The sequence below is a fragment of the Apis florea genome, unplaced genomic scaffold (genome assembly GCF_048593485.1).
Source record: "Apis florea isolate Af1SG1 unplaced genomic scaffold, ASM4859348v1 contig_2291_pilon, whole genome shotgun sequence".
Taxonomy (NCBI): domain Eukaryota; kingdom Metazoa; phylum Arthropoda; class Insecta; order Hymenoptera; family Apidae; genus Apis; species Apis florea.
Window position 1 is genome coordinate 997,080 of NW_028256553.1, and position 14,247 is coordinate 1,011,326.

The 14,247-nt window shown below is 35.6% G+C and overlaps 1 protein-coding gene across 30 annotated transcripts in view; it reads left to right on the forward strand.

The window, feature by feature from the left end:
• CaMKII (Calcium/calmodulin-dependent protein kinase II) overlaps positions 1-14,247 on the forward strand; it is a 131,356-nt gene that overhangs the window by 92,331 nt on the left and 24,778 nt on the right. For 18 of the 30 annotated variants that reach the window (XM_086903314.1, XM_086903336.1, XM_086903320.1 and 15 more), the window contains exon 12: positions 11,268-11,324. The exons of the other annotated variants lie outside the window; for them this stretch is intronic. In XM_086903314.1, coding sequence (XP_086759440.1) covers positions 11,268-11,324 — 57 coding nt within the window. The remainder of the gene's footprint in view (positions 1-11,267; positions 11,325-14,247) is intronic. 30 annotated transcript variants of the gene reach the window in all.

The following is a 14,247-nucleotide window of genomic DNA, read 5'->3' on the forward strand; positions in this document are numbered from 1 at the left end:
TCCGCGCGTACACGCGGCCAACCGCTCGAGCCTTTTGAGCTCGTTAATTGTTCGAGCCAGCGAACCGGGACAGTTAATTCTCCCAGCGAGATTCCGCTAATGGATCGAATCTGAATTTACCGTTCTACCCGCGCTCGAAGCGCGGCTGTAACTGGATTTCTCGCTACCGGCCCGGATCCGAAATACCCTTCCCCGTGCTGTCGAGGGGTAATTGCGCGAATTTACTGAATTTACTTTATTTTGCTTTTCGATGGCATCGTAATTTTAAACGGTGGTCCATTTTGTGAAAATTTTTTCTGGGGGGGGTTGAAAAATGTGGAAGGAAGGAAACATAACGAGTTAATCGAAGTAATTGATGATTTGAATCCTCACAGATTGAGATTGGAAACCGATGAGGATTCGAGAAATCGGTCACGTCTCCCTCTGGATATAATATTATACAGAATATTAAGGTTTTCATTTGATTTTAATTGAAAAAAAATGGATACGCAGTTCGTAAATGGAGGAGGTATAATGTCTCTTTGGAAAGTTACTATTAAAAGAGAATCTCTCTCTCTCTCTCTCTCTCTTCGTCCCTTTGGAACCACGTAACGAAATCACGAGCAGGCACTTGCGCGCGCATATCGGCCTATTATTAGAGAGATAGTTACTCCTGTTCACGTGCAAATCGATCGTTGGACAATAGCTCGAGTAGTTAAGTATCCCCTCGTTGCTTTAACCTCGCTCTCTCTCCCCTTATCAACCGCCCTCTCCAGCTACGATCCATCTTATATTTACGTGTACTCATGTCTTGATTACCGATATATGTGTACATATACGACGTATATGTCGGTAAACCTGTCGCTTAGGTTCGTCAATTGCGCGACAATCTTTAGTGGATTATCATTGACGATTTTTCCTTTATTTAAATGAATCTTTTTGCCATATATTGTCTTTTAAGAGAATATAGAGAATTTATGATATATTTCAATTGAAATATATTTGATTATATTTATATTTAATTAAGTTTGTAAATTATTGTATTATATAGTGATATTATATGTATAAGTTTCAAGTTTTAATTTGATAGTTGTAATAAAAGCGACGATCGAATGAACCTTTATAGCACAGCCATGAGGATCGTGTTTAACTGTTAAAAAGATGTAGAGGAAGCTTTTTTTTTTGTTCGTCTTTGCCTACCGAATTTTTTAGTAAAACTGTCCTACAATTAATTATTATCCTTTTCCATGAAACTATTTCTCTCTCTTCGCCTCTTCTTTGTAGACATATAATTGCGTATTACTATTACTATTATAACTATACTATTACCACTACTATTTTTTCGATTCGCTCTATCGCGGATTTTCCCCCTCCCCCTTTTTCTTGGCGTGTATTATATTCGTGTATTATATCGTATCTTTCCACGAGATCGTTTCTTGTAATTTTCAGGAAATTAGTATAGTCGTTTTTATTCTGCGTTGCGATAAAGATATAAATATATATAGTTTTCTTTAATTGAAGAAATTTATTCTAATTATAATTGTTATTTTTCACTTCTATATAACTATGTAACTACATAACTATAACTAAATTACACTTTTTTTTAGTTACTCTAAATTTTTATAGTAATTTTACTTCATTATTAAAATCACTCTAAATATCTATATATGTTTTTAACTATATAAAATATTCTATATAAATATTCTACTACTTTTATAGTAAAGAAAACTCTATTATATTATTTTCTTAGATAGAAGATATAGAAAAGGGAACAAATTGATTAAATTCAAATTTTGAATATAATTAAAAACTTTTTATCGAAACATAATAAGAGTAGTTAATTATATAACACTAATATAATATTACTACTTAAAAACATTGAAATATCATTTATATACATACTATTTCCAATATGATACTCAAAGAATCAAAGAAAAACGAAGAATAAATTTTTTCGAAGAAATCAAGATTCGAACCCGGATCACTCTAAGTTAAAAGCGAACGCTCTATCCCCATCGCCACAGAGTTCTCAACCTCTATTATGCTTATTTTATGTATTTCTGTTGTTCAGGTTTATTATCAAGTTTTTAAAGATCAAATACTTTCACTTTCTTTATCGCAATGTAATCGCATTCGACTATATTTATTTTCTCATTCAAGTCACGTGAACATATACATATAATCTAGTAAAATCTTTAACCATATATGTGTAATAGCTATCTCTCGTCGCCTATCAGCGACTCTATCTACTTACTATTTACTCAATAGAACCATATGCTATCGAGAATATCACTCGAAAATGTACATATACAGTTTATATCTCTATCAATCTGAATTCTTGCCATTTTCATTATCGTACACCATCAAAACCAGTTCTGATAAACTGAACCGTTCCTGATTAACTTTTATAGCCTGTTCTTTCGCGATTTCTCGTCGATTACGATTGGAATACACGCACACACTATCATATCGATCATAGTAGATCTGTTAAGCCATTCATTCGAGAAACAAAATTATGTACTCGAAATTATGGAAAAATTTTAATTTTCAACGATGGGTGAACGTTTTCAAAAATTTGTCAAAAGATTAAAACGAGTTTTATCACAACTCAGAGATTGAAATTTGGAGAGTTTTAAGATTTGTAAACAATTTTTTTTAATCGTAACCACGTCAACATCCATCGTTTTTACGCGATTAAAATTTACTGTTTTTTTATTCAATGTGTTTCCGGAAGTTGTTTCCCTCCTCGGTCAGCTTTGAACTCACCTCTTTTCTTTGCGGTATATTTGGAGGAACTGGAAGCGTTTCGCATACATTGCCAGAGCAGAATCATTACAGACCTTTCTACAGGATTGTACTTTCGCGAGAGTGCAATTCGTAATTCTTTCTTTAGAAAGAAATCTCCCTGACTCTTCTCTCCCTTCAACATTATTTTCTCTAATTTTTCAACTTGCTTGCTGCATCACGTGATATATCATTGAATTGAAAAATAATTATATTATCGGTTAATTAAAAATCTTGCTATTTCGAACAAAATTTTTACATTCAATTACCATCGTTTATGAATTATTTTAAATTATTACTTTCATACATATTTGAAGTATAGATAATATCATACTTATGATAATATAATAAAAGTTGACTTCTTAATGCTGACCAATATAATCAAATGAAAGTAACAAACAGTGATTTTATCCAACGAATGAGAACGCGAAAGTGCAATCCTGATGATCCTTGGCGTGCATGCAACTAAGTTTCTCCTTTGTACACCGAAAACACCGATAGACAATGGATTTCATTCGCTTTCGAGATTCAGACACTTTATCACGGAGTGGATTGATTCTCGAAGCCAGACACGAGTACACTCGAACACAAAACGGCAATATTATAAAGCACAAACAATTGGATTCAAATATAGATTCGAATTCTCGATCCTTTATTCGCGATTCCTTCGATGCGAATCAAAAATCTGGAAATATCGAATCCATCGATATTTTTCATCGCGATTGATATCCTTCTCCAAATTCTTTTTTTTATACATGTGAAATTCGATTCGTGAATTGTACATCTTCTTCCACCGCGATTTATATATTCTTTCATTTCTTCTGTCCGTGACTTTTTTCTTAGAAGAGAGTCAAGTGATTAAACGGTACAAATAGATCGTTTCTAAATGGCCAAAATTTAACGACACGAATATAGACAATCTCTAGTTAATGACACCTGATGTAAGTTTATCCTCCGACATTGTTCAATCTCAATCGCCATTTCCATACAGCAAGCGACTCGCTTTTGATATGTCACACATAGACCACACGAGATTCACTAGTTACATTTGATATCCTTTGAGGCTTTCAGAAGTAGCTTAGGTATCTTACCACGTTTCAAACAGGGAACGCTTGTGGAAGCCTCGAATATCGAATTTCATTTCATAAGTCTTCGTTTACGATCAATTTACTCGCACTTGTTCCAATTGTGAAAAAGATATTTAACACATAAAATATCGGATAATCACAAATTTCCTCTCTAATTACTATATACAACGACTTATGGAACGACCTGTTGTCACAAGCATACAATTCACACATCTCGCAACAAGTACCACAAGTAATTCGTAGAACAGCTGCGATCGAGGAACGATCGAGAAAACGCTACTCTCTTCACACACGATGCTCACAAATCCATAACACGTGCGTACAATGGAATAAGGCGCGTAGAACATTTGTGAACGATAATCTTGCGAGTGTGTTGTCGACAGGAATCGATTATATATCGGGGTACGTTTCGATCGAATAAAAGAACACGGTAATTTTTCGATGTTATATAATATTAATTTTTTGCATATCCTTGAACTATGTTCGAAATATCATGAACCACCCTATAATATAATAATATATATTCAATCATTGTCCAATCTTTCGTTTCATAGCCTCGATCTAGCCTAATTTTCGACGTTCGATCGTCGATCACACTCCCTCTTTACACAGAGAGACTCGGGATTCCCCTCTCCGGTTGTTTCGAAAACCGTCGTGGCCATCAAAATTTCCAAAATGTAACGACATAAGCGTTGCACAAGCAAGTGTCCGACTGGACGCTCAAGGGTGTTCATCAAGTGGAATATCAAACGTTTTCCGCGAGTCCCCCGTAGTAGCGCGAAGCGAAATTGGTCGGGCAGTGGCTCGAGTAGCGTCAGACGGTATTGCGTCAGACAGAAGTATCGCTATCGGAAAAATGTAGGGTCCCGGCCAGTATTTGACGCGTTTACTGTTCGATGAATCATATGTGTGCCAGGATATTCCAACATTTATCGACATGTTTTTTCGATAGTGACGCAAGTTTTAGATTGTTATACAGGTACTTACATACACAGTTGGTCCCAAAAATATTCGTATATTTTTAAACATTTCTTTTGTATTTGATCTTTAACTATGCTAATTGTAATTTTCTTTTCGAAAACGATTAAGCTGTTTTGCCAAGAATTGGAAGTTTATTGGTTAGCTGCGTTTCTTAGCAATACGGAATTTTTCATGAATGATATATGATTAAATCTAAGGTGATCAAATATTTTTGGGATCAAGTGTGAATCTATATACACGAGAAATTTACTGTTTATTTGTTATTATTAATTTATCCATTAATTTTTATAAGTGTATTAAAAGTACGTAAGAAGTATTCCAAAAAAAAAAGAAAAAAAAATTAGAATCAATTTTCGATAGTAATTTACGTGTAATCAAATCCGAAAAGGAATTTTTTTCATTTCAAGTCAACGATACAGATTTTAATAGAAATTTTCTTCTTTTTTTTTATATATATATATATATCTGATTGATTGATCGATGAATTTTTCAAATTTCTCGAAGAATTCCAAATTTTTGCAATTCCAATGATATCGAACGTTCTTCCTACCTTTTTTTTTTTTCTTTTTTTCTCCCTCAAAAAAATTCTGCCGCGTAATCGGTGTGGCCATCACCATCCGTGACAGCCATTTTTCTTCTCGCTCGATCGTCATTTTCTCGTTCCACGATCGATCAATCGGACTAATTCGTAGAACTCGCTCCTCGATTCTCCTCTCGAAATATATATAACTTCTTCGCGATTCTTTTTTTTTCTTTTTTTTTTCTTTTTTTTTTTTTTTTCTTCTTTTTATTCCACGAGGATACCGCGGGATGGAGATGAGAGAATGAGAAGTTTATTTGAAAAGTCTCGATAGCGACCACCACCGTTCTCTCGTTTCTCATTTTCGTCCATGGGCTATGTATACCGGCACCAGTGTGCAATTAGCGTGGCACAATGAGAAAGTCGGGCTCGGATATAATAGAGTGGCGAAACTGTTGTGTGTGTGGCAAAAGTTAAATCCTTGGAAAAATCTCGTTGTTCGAAATTTCTCACCTGTAATTCGATCGAGACGTTCGACTTGCAGGGATATATTTATTCCTCGACAATTCGAACGATCGACAGGGAATATTGGAAACGAAAAGGGGAGAAATTTGATTGAACCGTGATCGTTCGACGATGATATAATCGCTTTCGCTTTGTTTTCTTTTTTTTTTTTTTTTTCACGTTCATCCAGCTTTTCTATCTTTTCTTTTTCTTTCTCCTTCCATCTCCCCCCTCCTCCCTCCCTTTCTTTTCGTCGTCGAACTGGAAATGAAATAATCTCTTTCACTTTCGTTTCATTATTTTAACAAGAGATTTTATTTCGCGTTGGAAAACGGAAGGGAAGGAGAATTTCAGTTCGACATTCGAGATACGAACGGACAGTGTCTCGAACGAACCATACAATTTCCGCGGCGCTTCTTCACTTTCGCTACCACCACGACGTTTTCCACGTTATTAGAGCGAGTCATTAGCGATTAGCCATCTAGAAAGTTAGATTTAGTTTGTGCCACGTTAGAGAAGCATCGTCCGCATTAGCGAGCACACGAGAGATCGTAGGGTATGCTGCGATCTCGAAAACACGTCATCATCAACACGGTGGTATACGTAAGTCGAGACGAACAGAAGGATGAATACACGATCGTTTATTATTTCTCAATCGTTTTCTCATTTTCTTCTTTTTCGTTTTATTCTCTCTCTCTCTCTCTCTCTCTCTCTTTTTCTCTTCTTTTCTTAACCTCGCCATTTGAGTTAAAAAAAAGATTCACAATTTTTGAAATTTGAAAATATTTGTTTCAATTGTGGAATAATAGATAAGAAAGTGGCATGGTTAAGAAACGAATATACATATTCTGTTCTAATCTCTTCCATTTACACGTTCACACGATAATTCACACGCGTTGGTTTCCTCGCTGTGCACCACCTCGAATTATTTTTCACAAGGATCTTTCTTCGAGTCGAAGATCCTCCATTTCTAACGAACACTCTGTCTGCCCACCTCTTCTATCTTCTATCTCACTTCTGTCTGTGCATCGACCACCCCTCCGGTCAAACACAAACCACCACCGAAGACGAGAAACCGAAATGCTAGACTTTACAGCAATCTTAGATCTTCGCATTCGCACAGTCTCTCTCACCGACTCATCATCACCGAAAAAAAGAAAAAAAAAGAAAAAAAAAAAAGGAATAACACACGTCACCCCGATGTTATGGATTTATGAACACCATCACCGACTTGCCTGTTCTCAGCTCTCGCCCATTTCTCTTCGCCACTATTATTCTTATTACACATTTCCACTACACATAGTTTTCGCATGGCTTGCATTCCGTTTTTATTGTATTACTTGTCAACGAGGCGGGGATTCGTTCTCGAGATTGGATTTCTTCTTCGGTTCTATTGAAATTTGTGAATATTCTCCCCCAAAAAACAAACAAATTTCGAAATAATACCCGATATATATAATTCTTTTTGTATTGAATTGATAAAGAAGTGATCATAAATGTTGACACGGCGTGCAATTGCAGATAAAGAAAGATTAATCACTCGTTTAAATTCCATTAAAATTAAATCGATATTCTCGCAATTTCTTCACTCTTTCACATTATTATTAGACGAACCCTGGATAAAAAATCAATACACCCTTTTCTATTTTTAAAATCTATACACACACACACACACAAATATATCGTAATACAATAATATATTTTTTACAGTCACAGTTCGAGAGTGAAGATTATTATATTTATCTTTTCCAATTGTTTATCACGAGTTGAAAATTTAAGCTCCCCCCCCTGTTGAGAGCGAAGCCGATGCGAAAGGGACAAGTTCACGCCTCCTCCGCTTTCAACCGCAAGCATGAAAACCGATCTGCTTTCTTAGATGCGTGTTTGTCGCATCCCATTCCGCTTGTGCATGCCTGTGCATCGACACAACCCACGCTTTCTCGGATGCCGAGCCGAAATGTACCGAAAAGCCGAAATAACCGAAGGGACGCTTCGTTTTAAACGTGAGAGATGCTTTTCTTTTTCTTTTTTTTTTCTTTTTTTTTTTTTTCAGCGATTCTCTTCGACACTTTGATCGAAATCGAGAATGTATATACCGCCTTCCAAAAAGGCGTGTCACGCGCTCTTGTCCGAGAAACAAGAACAAGGGATAAGATGTGTGAAATTTCCCTTCCTTTCTTTTTTTTTCTCTCTCTCTCTTTTTATCCCTGGTTTGAAACTCGAAATGAAACTCGATGGATGATATCGCGGATGAAATGTCGAGTTTCGAGATGCAACAATTGTCTCTGTCTATTATCTGTCTGTGTATATATGTCTGCCATCTATGCTCTCCCCTGCATCCACTTGTATTTATTATCCACTTCCATATTTCTCTGTCTGGTTTTGATAGAGGTTTACAGGGTGAGGTAATGTGACGTGTTATTCTTGATTATTCTTGTTATCGGTTACAATCATTTTTCCGTTTATCAATTGACAATTAATCGATAAAAATATTTTCCATCTCTACGTATCTTTTATTTATCGTCGGATCACGAAAACTCGATGAGAAAAAATCAGATCATATCCATGTTAAATTAATCCATGATAAATAAGAAAAAAGAAATGATTGATCGATTGATAGCGAAAATAATCGAGGCGATATTTTATACGCTCACAGTCACCCTGTATACGAACGAAAGAAGAATCGAAAGAAGAATTGTTGCTAATCATTGCTGATTTCAGAGTACACGTATTGAAATATTGATATATTTCAAGGAATTTTTCTTCTCCCCTCCAGGTTTATCTCGATTGTTTAGATCTTTTCTCTCCCTCTCTTTCTCTCTTTCCTCTTTCTCTATTTGCGAAAGTGTGGCTTATTTTTTTTTAATTGGTAGATCGCACTCAAGGGTGCAATTACCCGTATCCTTCGAGGAGAAGGATCGATCTGTCTTCATCGACGTTTTGCACGTTCGCCACACCGAACTGCACCCTCCAGCACCTTATGGATTATTTCATCCCTGGATAATTACCCTGTTATTCTCGTGGAAACAATGGATTTTGAGAGGGCAGGGTGTAATAATTATTCCATCGATTGGAATTCAACATTTTCAAGATTTCTCGAGGATATTTTTTGCAATTGGACTCTGACTTGAGAATGAAATTACTCGAATAATTTTCAACGCAGCGTTCAATCGCAAATGGAGAAAATGTTCTTTCCAGTTAATAATATATTATCTCGAAAGTGAACTATTCGAGAATATATTATTCTTAATAATTAATAAATTGGTGGAGAATCTTCGAATCGAAAACTTTTGAAATTTTGAAAAAAAAAAAAAAAACATCACTCTGTAAAAGATTCGTCGAATTTAAAAAAGAAAGAGATATCTTCTTCTATATCTAATCGTTTATCGTTTGACGAATTACCTCTCAAGACCTGCTTCATCGCACTTCGAACGTTTCAATTTTTCGACAGGAATGATTTTTCACCTTTTCTCTCTCTCTCTCTCTCTCTTTCTCTTCGTGTGAACGCCACCCCTTTCTCCACACCCCCTATTTCAAAGAGAACCCAAGTCGATACATATATATGATACTCGATCGAGAGACCAAATACGGAGAAAGAAGATAAAATATTCGGTGCTGTTACAACTCTCTACTTCTATTTCTTACTTTATCTATCGTCTGTCTTTATCTATCTCTATCACTCTCATCTTCCGTTAGTTAGACATTTTAGAATTGAACGAGCTAGAGAGTACGTTTTTTTTTATTTTTTTCACGCAGCCTTAGTAAATATTTATCATTATAATAATTTTTGTGGACTAGCTGGAACTCTGAGGCATTTGTAATGGAGACAAAAAAAACGAAAAATGTAATGGAATAATCGATTAAATGCTAAAAAAAAAAAAAAAAAAAGGAAAAAATGTACGCTTCCTTTCCTTAAATTTGAATCGCTTGAATGTTTATATCGCTTTGAATGTCGGCTTGATTGATTTATTTGACTACGACACAGCATCGAACGCGATAATTACTCGAAAATTTGATTCTTAGAGTACATTTGACCCGTAGTGACCCTTTCACGCTCGACGTATTATATAAAATTGGTAGTTGAACGAATCGATAAATTGGATACAGCCAGTCGCAAAAAATCTTACGGATTTAAATTTAAGACTTTTTTCAATGAAACTTTGTGCGTTTGTATTTCGGAAAATTTCATTTGAAACGAAATTTCGATTCGGATTGGAAGAGCAACGCTTTAAAATGCGTAGAAAAATTTTTGTAATTGACTGTATTACATATATTTTCATCATGTATATCATTCACACGTAATATATTTAAAATGCATATTAGATACTGCTAGTTTTAGTGTTGATACATTACATGTAAGAAGATGTATAAGAACATCAAAGGAACAAAATGTGTCATCGACTAAGAATAAGAGAATTATTCGATTCGGCTAAATATCCGTGGTTAAAAATTTTCTTCAAAACAAAGAAAAAAAAGTCGCGTTCGATGAAAAATCGAGCTTTCGATTGGCTGCGATCTGCGCAAATCAATGCGAATCTCGTCCAAGATTCGGTGTTCCAAATTTAACAGCCAAGGAGTCCAGCTACTTTGCATTAATATACGATCGCGATCAAGGTGCTTCGAAATCGTGACATTTGGCCTCGAGCCGATTCAGAAAGCAAATAACGAAAAAGAAGTTAATCAACAACGCGTTGAAATTATAAATCGAAGTCTCGTCGTCCTCGCAAATAGCTCTCCAGTTTTAACGAGTCTTTGTCTTTTAGTACAATCGTGCGAAACCTCTAAGTGGAATAATTCCTCTCGAGGAGGAAAAGGAGAGCACGACTACCGATAAAGTTTCACCGATCCAGATCAGATACTGGACGATTATTCGTTAACTCTTTGCTATTCTCGAATAGCAAACACGTGGAGGATGCGAGAAAACTTGGTCTCGAAGTTGCACGAAACTAATTAATCTCTTGGGAAATTAAAGGAAACGTTTCGATCTTTGAAAGCGTAGATGGTAATATTATATAAACGAAATATCAACTTGCTGGAACTTTCGTATTTAATTTAAATAAGTTTAACGGAAATAATAATAGATATTAATTATTATTAGAAGAGGGGAGAAAAATCAAACGAAGATAATTTTATTAAAGATAAAATTTCCAAAGGATCTTTGCTCTCTGATTGGCTCGAATCTAAATATTACGAGAAAATATAAAGATAAAAAAAAAAAAAAAGAATAAGACATCAGCTTGATTGAATATTAAACGCGCGTTGGCTGGTCTCTAAGTCTTTTTGTATACAAAAAAGATAAACGAAACGAAGAATGTAAAAGAATATATTTTATATATATATATATTTAAAAAAAAAAAAAAAAAAACGAAAACTGTCGCATATTCGTGATGTATGTGTGTATTGTTGTACAGAGGATAAGAAGGGCGGCGTCGACCGGAGCAGCACGGTCATTGCCAAAGAACCCGAAGGTAAACCTTGCATATCGAAGGCCGAGAAACGCGTAATACGCGTTTCGACGTCTCGTGTTCATGTGTATACATATATATATATATACTACGTACCTCCGTATAGATTTACATATATATATTTATATACGTATATATTTCCACGTGTGTTACGTGTAGATGTCCTCCGGTTCAGACCTGGCTTCTCCTGTTCCAATTGCACCGTGCGATCGAAGTTGCTTCTCTGGCTTCTGCTCGCGTTCGTTTTAAAAATATCCAAGTTGATCGTAATTTTCTTCCCCACTTTTTAAACGATCATATAATTTTTGAATCGTTCCAGCACCTCCGAGGTCCCCTCTCGTCTCAGAAAGAAAAGAAATACCTCTACTTTACATTAAATTCTCGGTCGAAAAGCTCAGAAAAATGTCTCGAAGAATTAACGAGCTTTCCCCTTTGTTTTGCATTCGAGAGGGGACACGAGGGGGAGCCACGAACAGGGGAAGCCAATGCCACTAGGGGCTCAGTGACGAGCTTCGAGCTTTTGCACCCCCTGTCTGTTCCAGCTTCCGCTAACTCGTACTTCGGATTTACCGTCTCTCCAGCCTCCTCTCGTTCCACCAACTAATAAGGATTTTGCGTGCGTTGCCTCCTCCCCCTGATCGGTCCGCGAATCAATCGGTGAACACCCTCCCCCTTTCTCCACCCCCATCACGAGGATCAATCAATCGTCCCTCCCCGTTCGTCGTGCACGATCGTGTAAACGCCTATGTGTCCTTAATTGTGGTGTTTGATAAAAAAAAAAAAAAAAAAAAAAGAATATATATCGTTGTTATTTATCTAACAACTTGGTCAAGGGGTTTCACGTGATGATCCAACGTTGGTTGGAAATCGTGGAAATTTATTAATGGATTTTGTTGTAGGTGGTGAAATGGTTTGTGAAATTTTGAGTAAGGGGATGATATTTGTAATGTTGCTTGGATTTGGATACACGTTCCCGGAAAAATCGAACGGAATAACGAACACGTGTCGTTACGCGGCAAGGATGTAATGTGCGAGACAGAGAAATCAGTGTCTGTTGGCGTTTGTTTCTATGCATATGGGCTATGAATATTTATAATATATCGTGGCCAGATTTAATTACGGTACACTTATCGATCCATACACACATATATAAGCATGGAACAATTATTCCTAGAGTATTTTTACTTACTTCACCGCCATTAGTGTTATCTTCGAATTAAATTGTAAGGCGAAGGAAGTAAGTAATATCAGAAATCTATCTAGAAATATAGAAAAATATGTATGTATAATTTATCGAACGATATTTACAACGTATTATTATATATATTATATATCAATTTTGTTGAGAAACAGAAATTTCACAAATCATCGTGAGTATAGCATAATTTATTCGCTCCAAATATTCGATCAAAATTGTGCAAAGATCACGTGATTCCCACCTAAGAGAACAAACAGATTCGCGGCCTCGTGAAAACGAAAGCGCCTTCCCTTGTTTGCTTGTTTTCCATCCAACGTGTGTAATTCAACGCTCGATTTACGAAACGAGAGCGTGATTCTCGACACCGGAAGAAGCGTACGCCGACCGATGTAGCGACGAGAAAATTAGCGTTCGAGAACGTCCGATCAGACATCTAGCGGATCTACTGCTCCCGAGGCGAGTAGAAACAACCTGTTTAATGTCGCGATAATATATCTCGATTACAACCACTTTTTATCACGCCACTGTGTATATTGTTTAGACGTACAATTAGACGTTGTTACGTAGGATTGTTGTTCTTGCGAACGTTATGCTGTTTAGGAAATTGAATAATATATATATATATATATATACGTGTATATTGTTATATCATCGAGAAGCTGGCTGTTTCTCTTTTTTTCTTTCTTTCTTTTTTTTTTTTTTTTTTGTTAAATTTTATTGTGATAAAAAGAGATTACTATACTTTTATCTTCATAATTTTTTTAATATATTTGTCGAGATTATCATATTATTAATGAGCAATATTGTGAAAGTTTTATTTGTTTGTTTGTTTTAACCTAATCGTACATAAATTATCAAGCTGGAATTTTTGATATATGTTGATTCTGAGTATATTCATTCAACTGGATTAATTTCTTAATCTGGTTAACAATGAATTAACTGATTAACAGCAAGAAGTAAAATCTTCGCATCATTGCTCAGAGTGATAACATTGATGATATATTAAAAAATCTTTTTTTTTTTTTTTTGTAAATAATTATATTTTTTTTTTTTTTACTTTCGAAACGATTTATCTTTACGTAATTAATTGTTTACGATCACGGATTCGTCGTGATCGAGATTAAAATGTCGTCATGGACGAGGAGCCTGTTGGACGAGACGTCTATGGCAGCTTGGCAACCTTGAACGATAAGTAGATCCAGTATCCAGTAAGCTTTAGCAAGTTTTAGTCGCCTGTGTTTGATCGAATAGATAGCCTGGATTCTCAGAGTTTTGTTGCTTAGTCGTTTGATCGTGTTACACACGTAGCCAAAATTCATCGTAGAAGATTCTCTTCTTCACAAGCATTTTGCGATCGGTGGTTCCAACGTTTCGAATGAAATCATCATCGATTAGTCTCTCGTTAGATTCGATATTAATCCGTGATCATTTTGATTGAAAGATATTGCATTGCAATCTTGAATGAATACTTTTTCTCATCGATTAGTTTCTCTTTTAGAGTTCATTGGAATGGCTGTATTCTTCTTCTAGTCGGGTTAAGATCGGTTACGGCTGCTCAAAGTTACCTCGAATAAGAACATCGTGTATAGAAATCATCTGTGTAGAAATCTCGATTATTACACGGATATATTATGCAGCATGAAAAACTGTGACTTTAGAACATTACGTGCCTCTTAACACATTGCGAATCGGACACTTTCATTGCCGAAAGTATTATATTTTTGCATC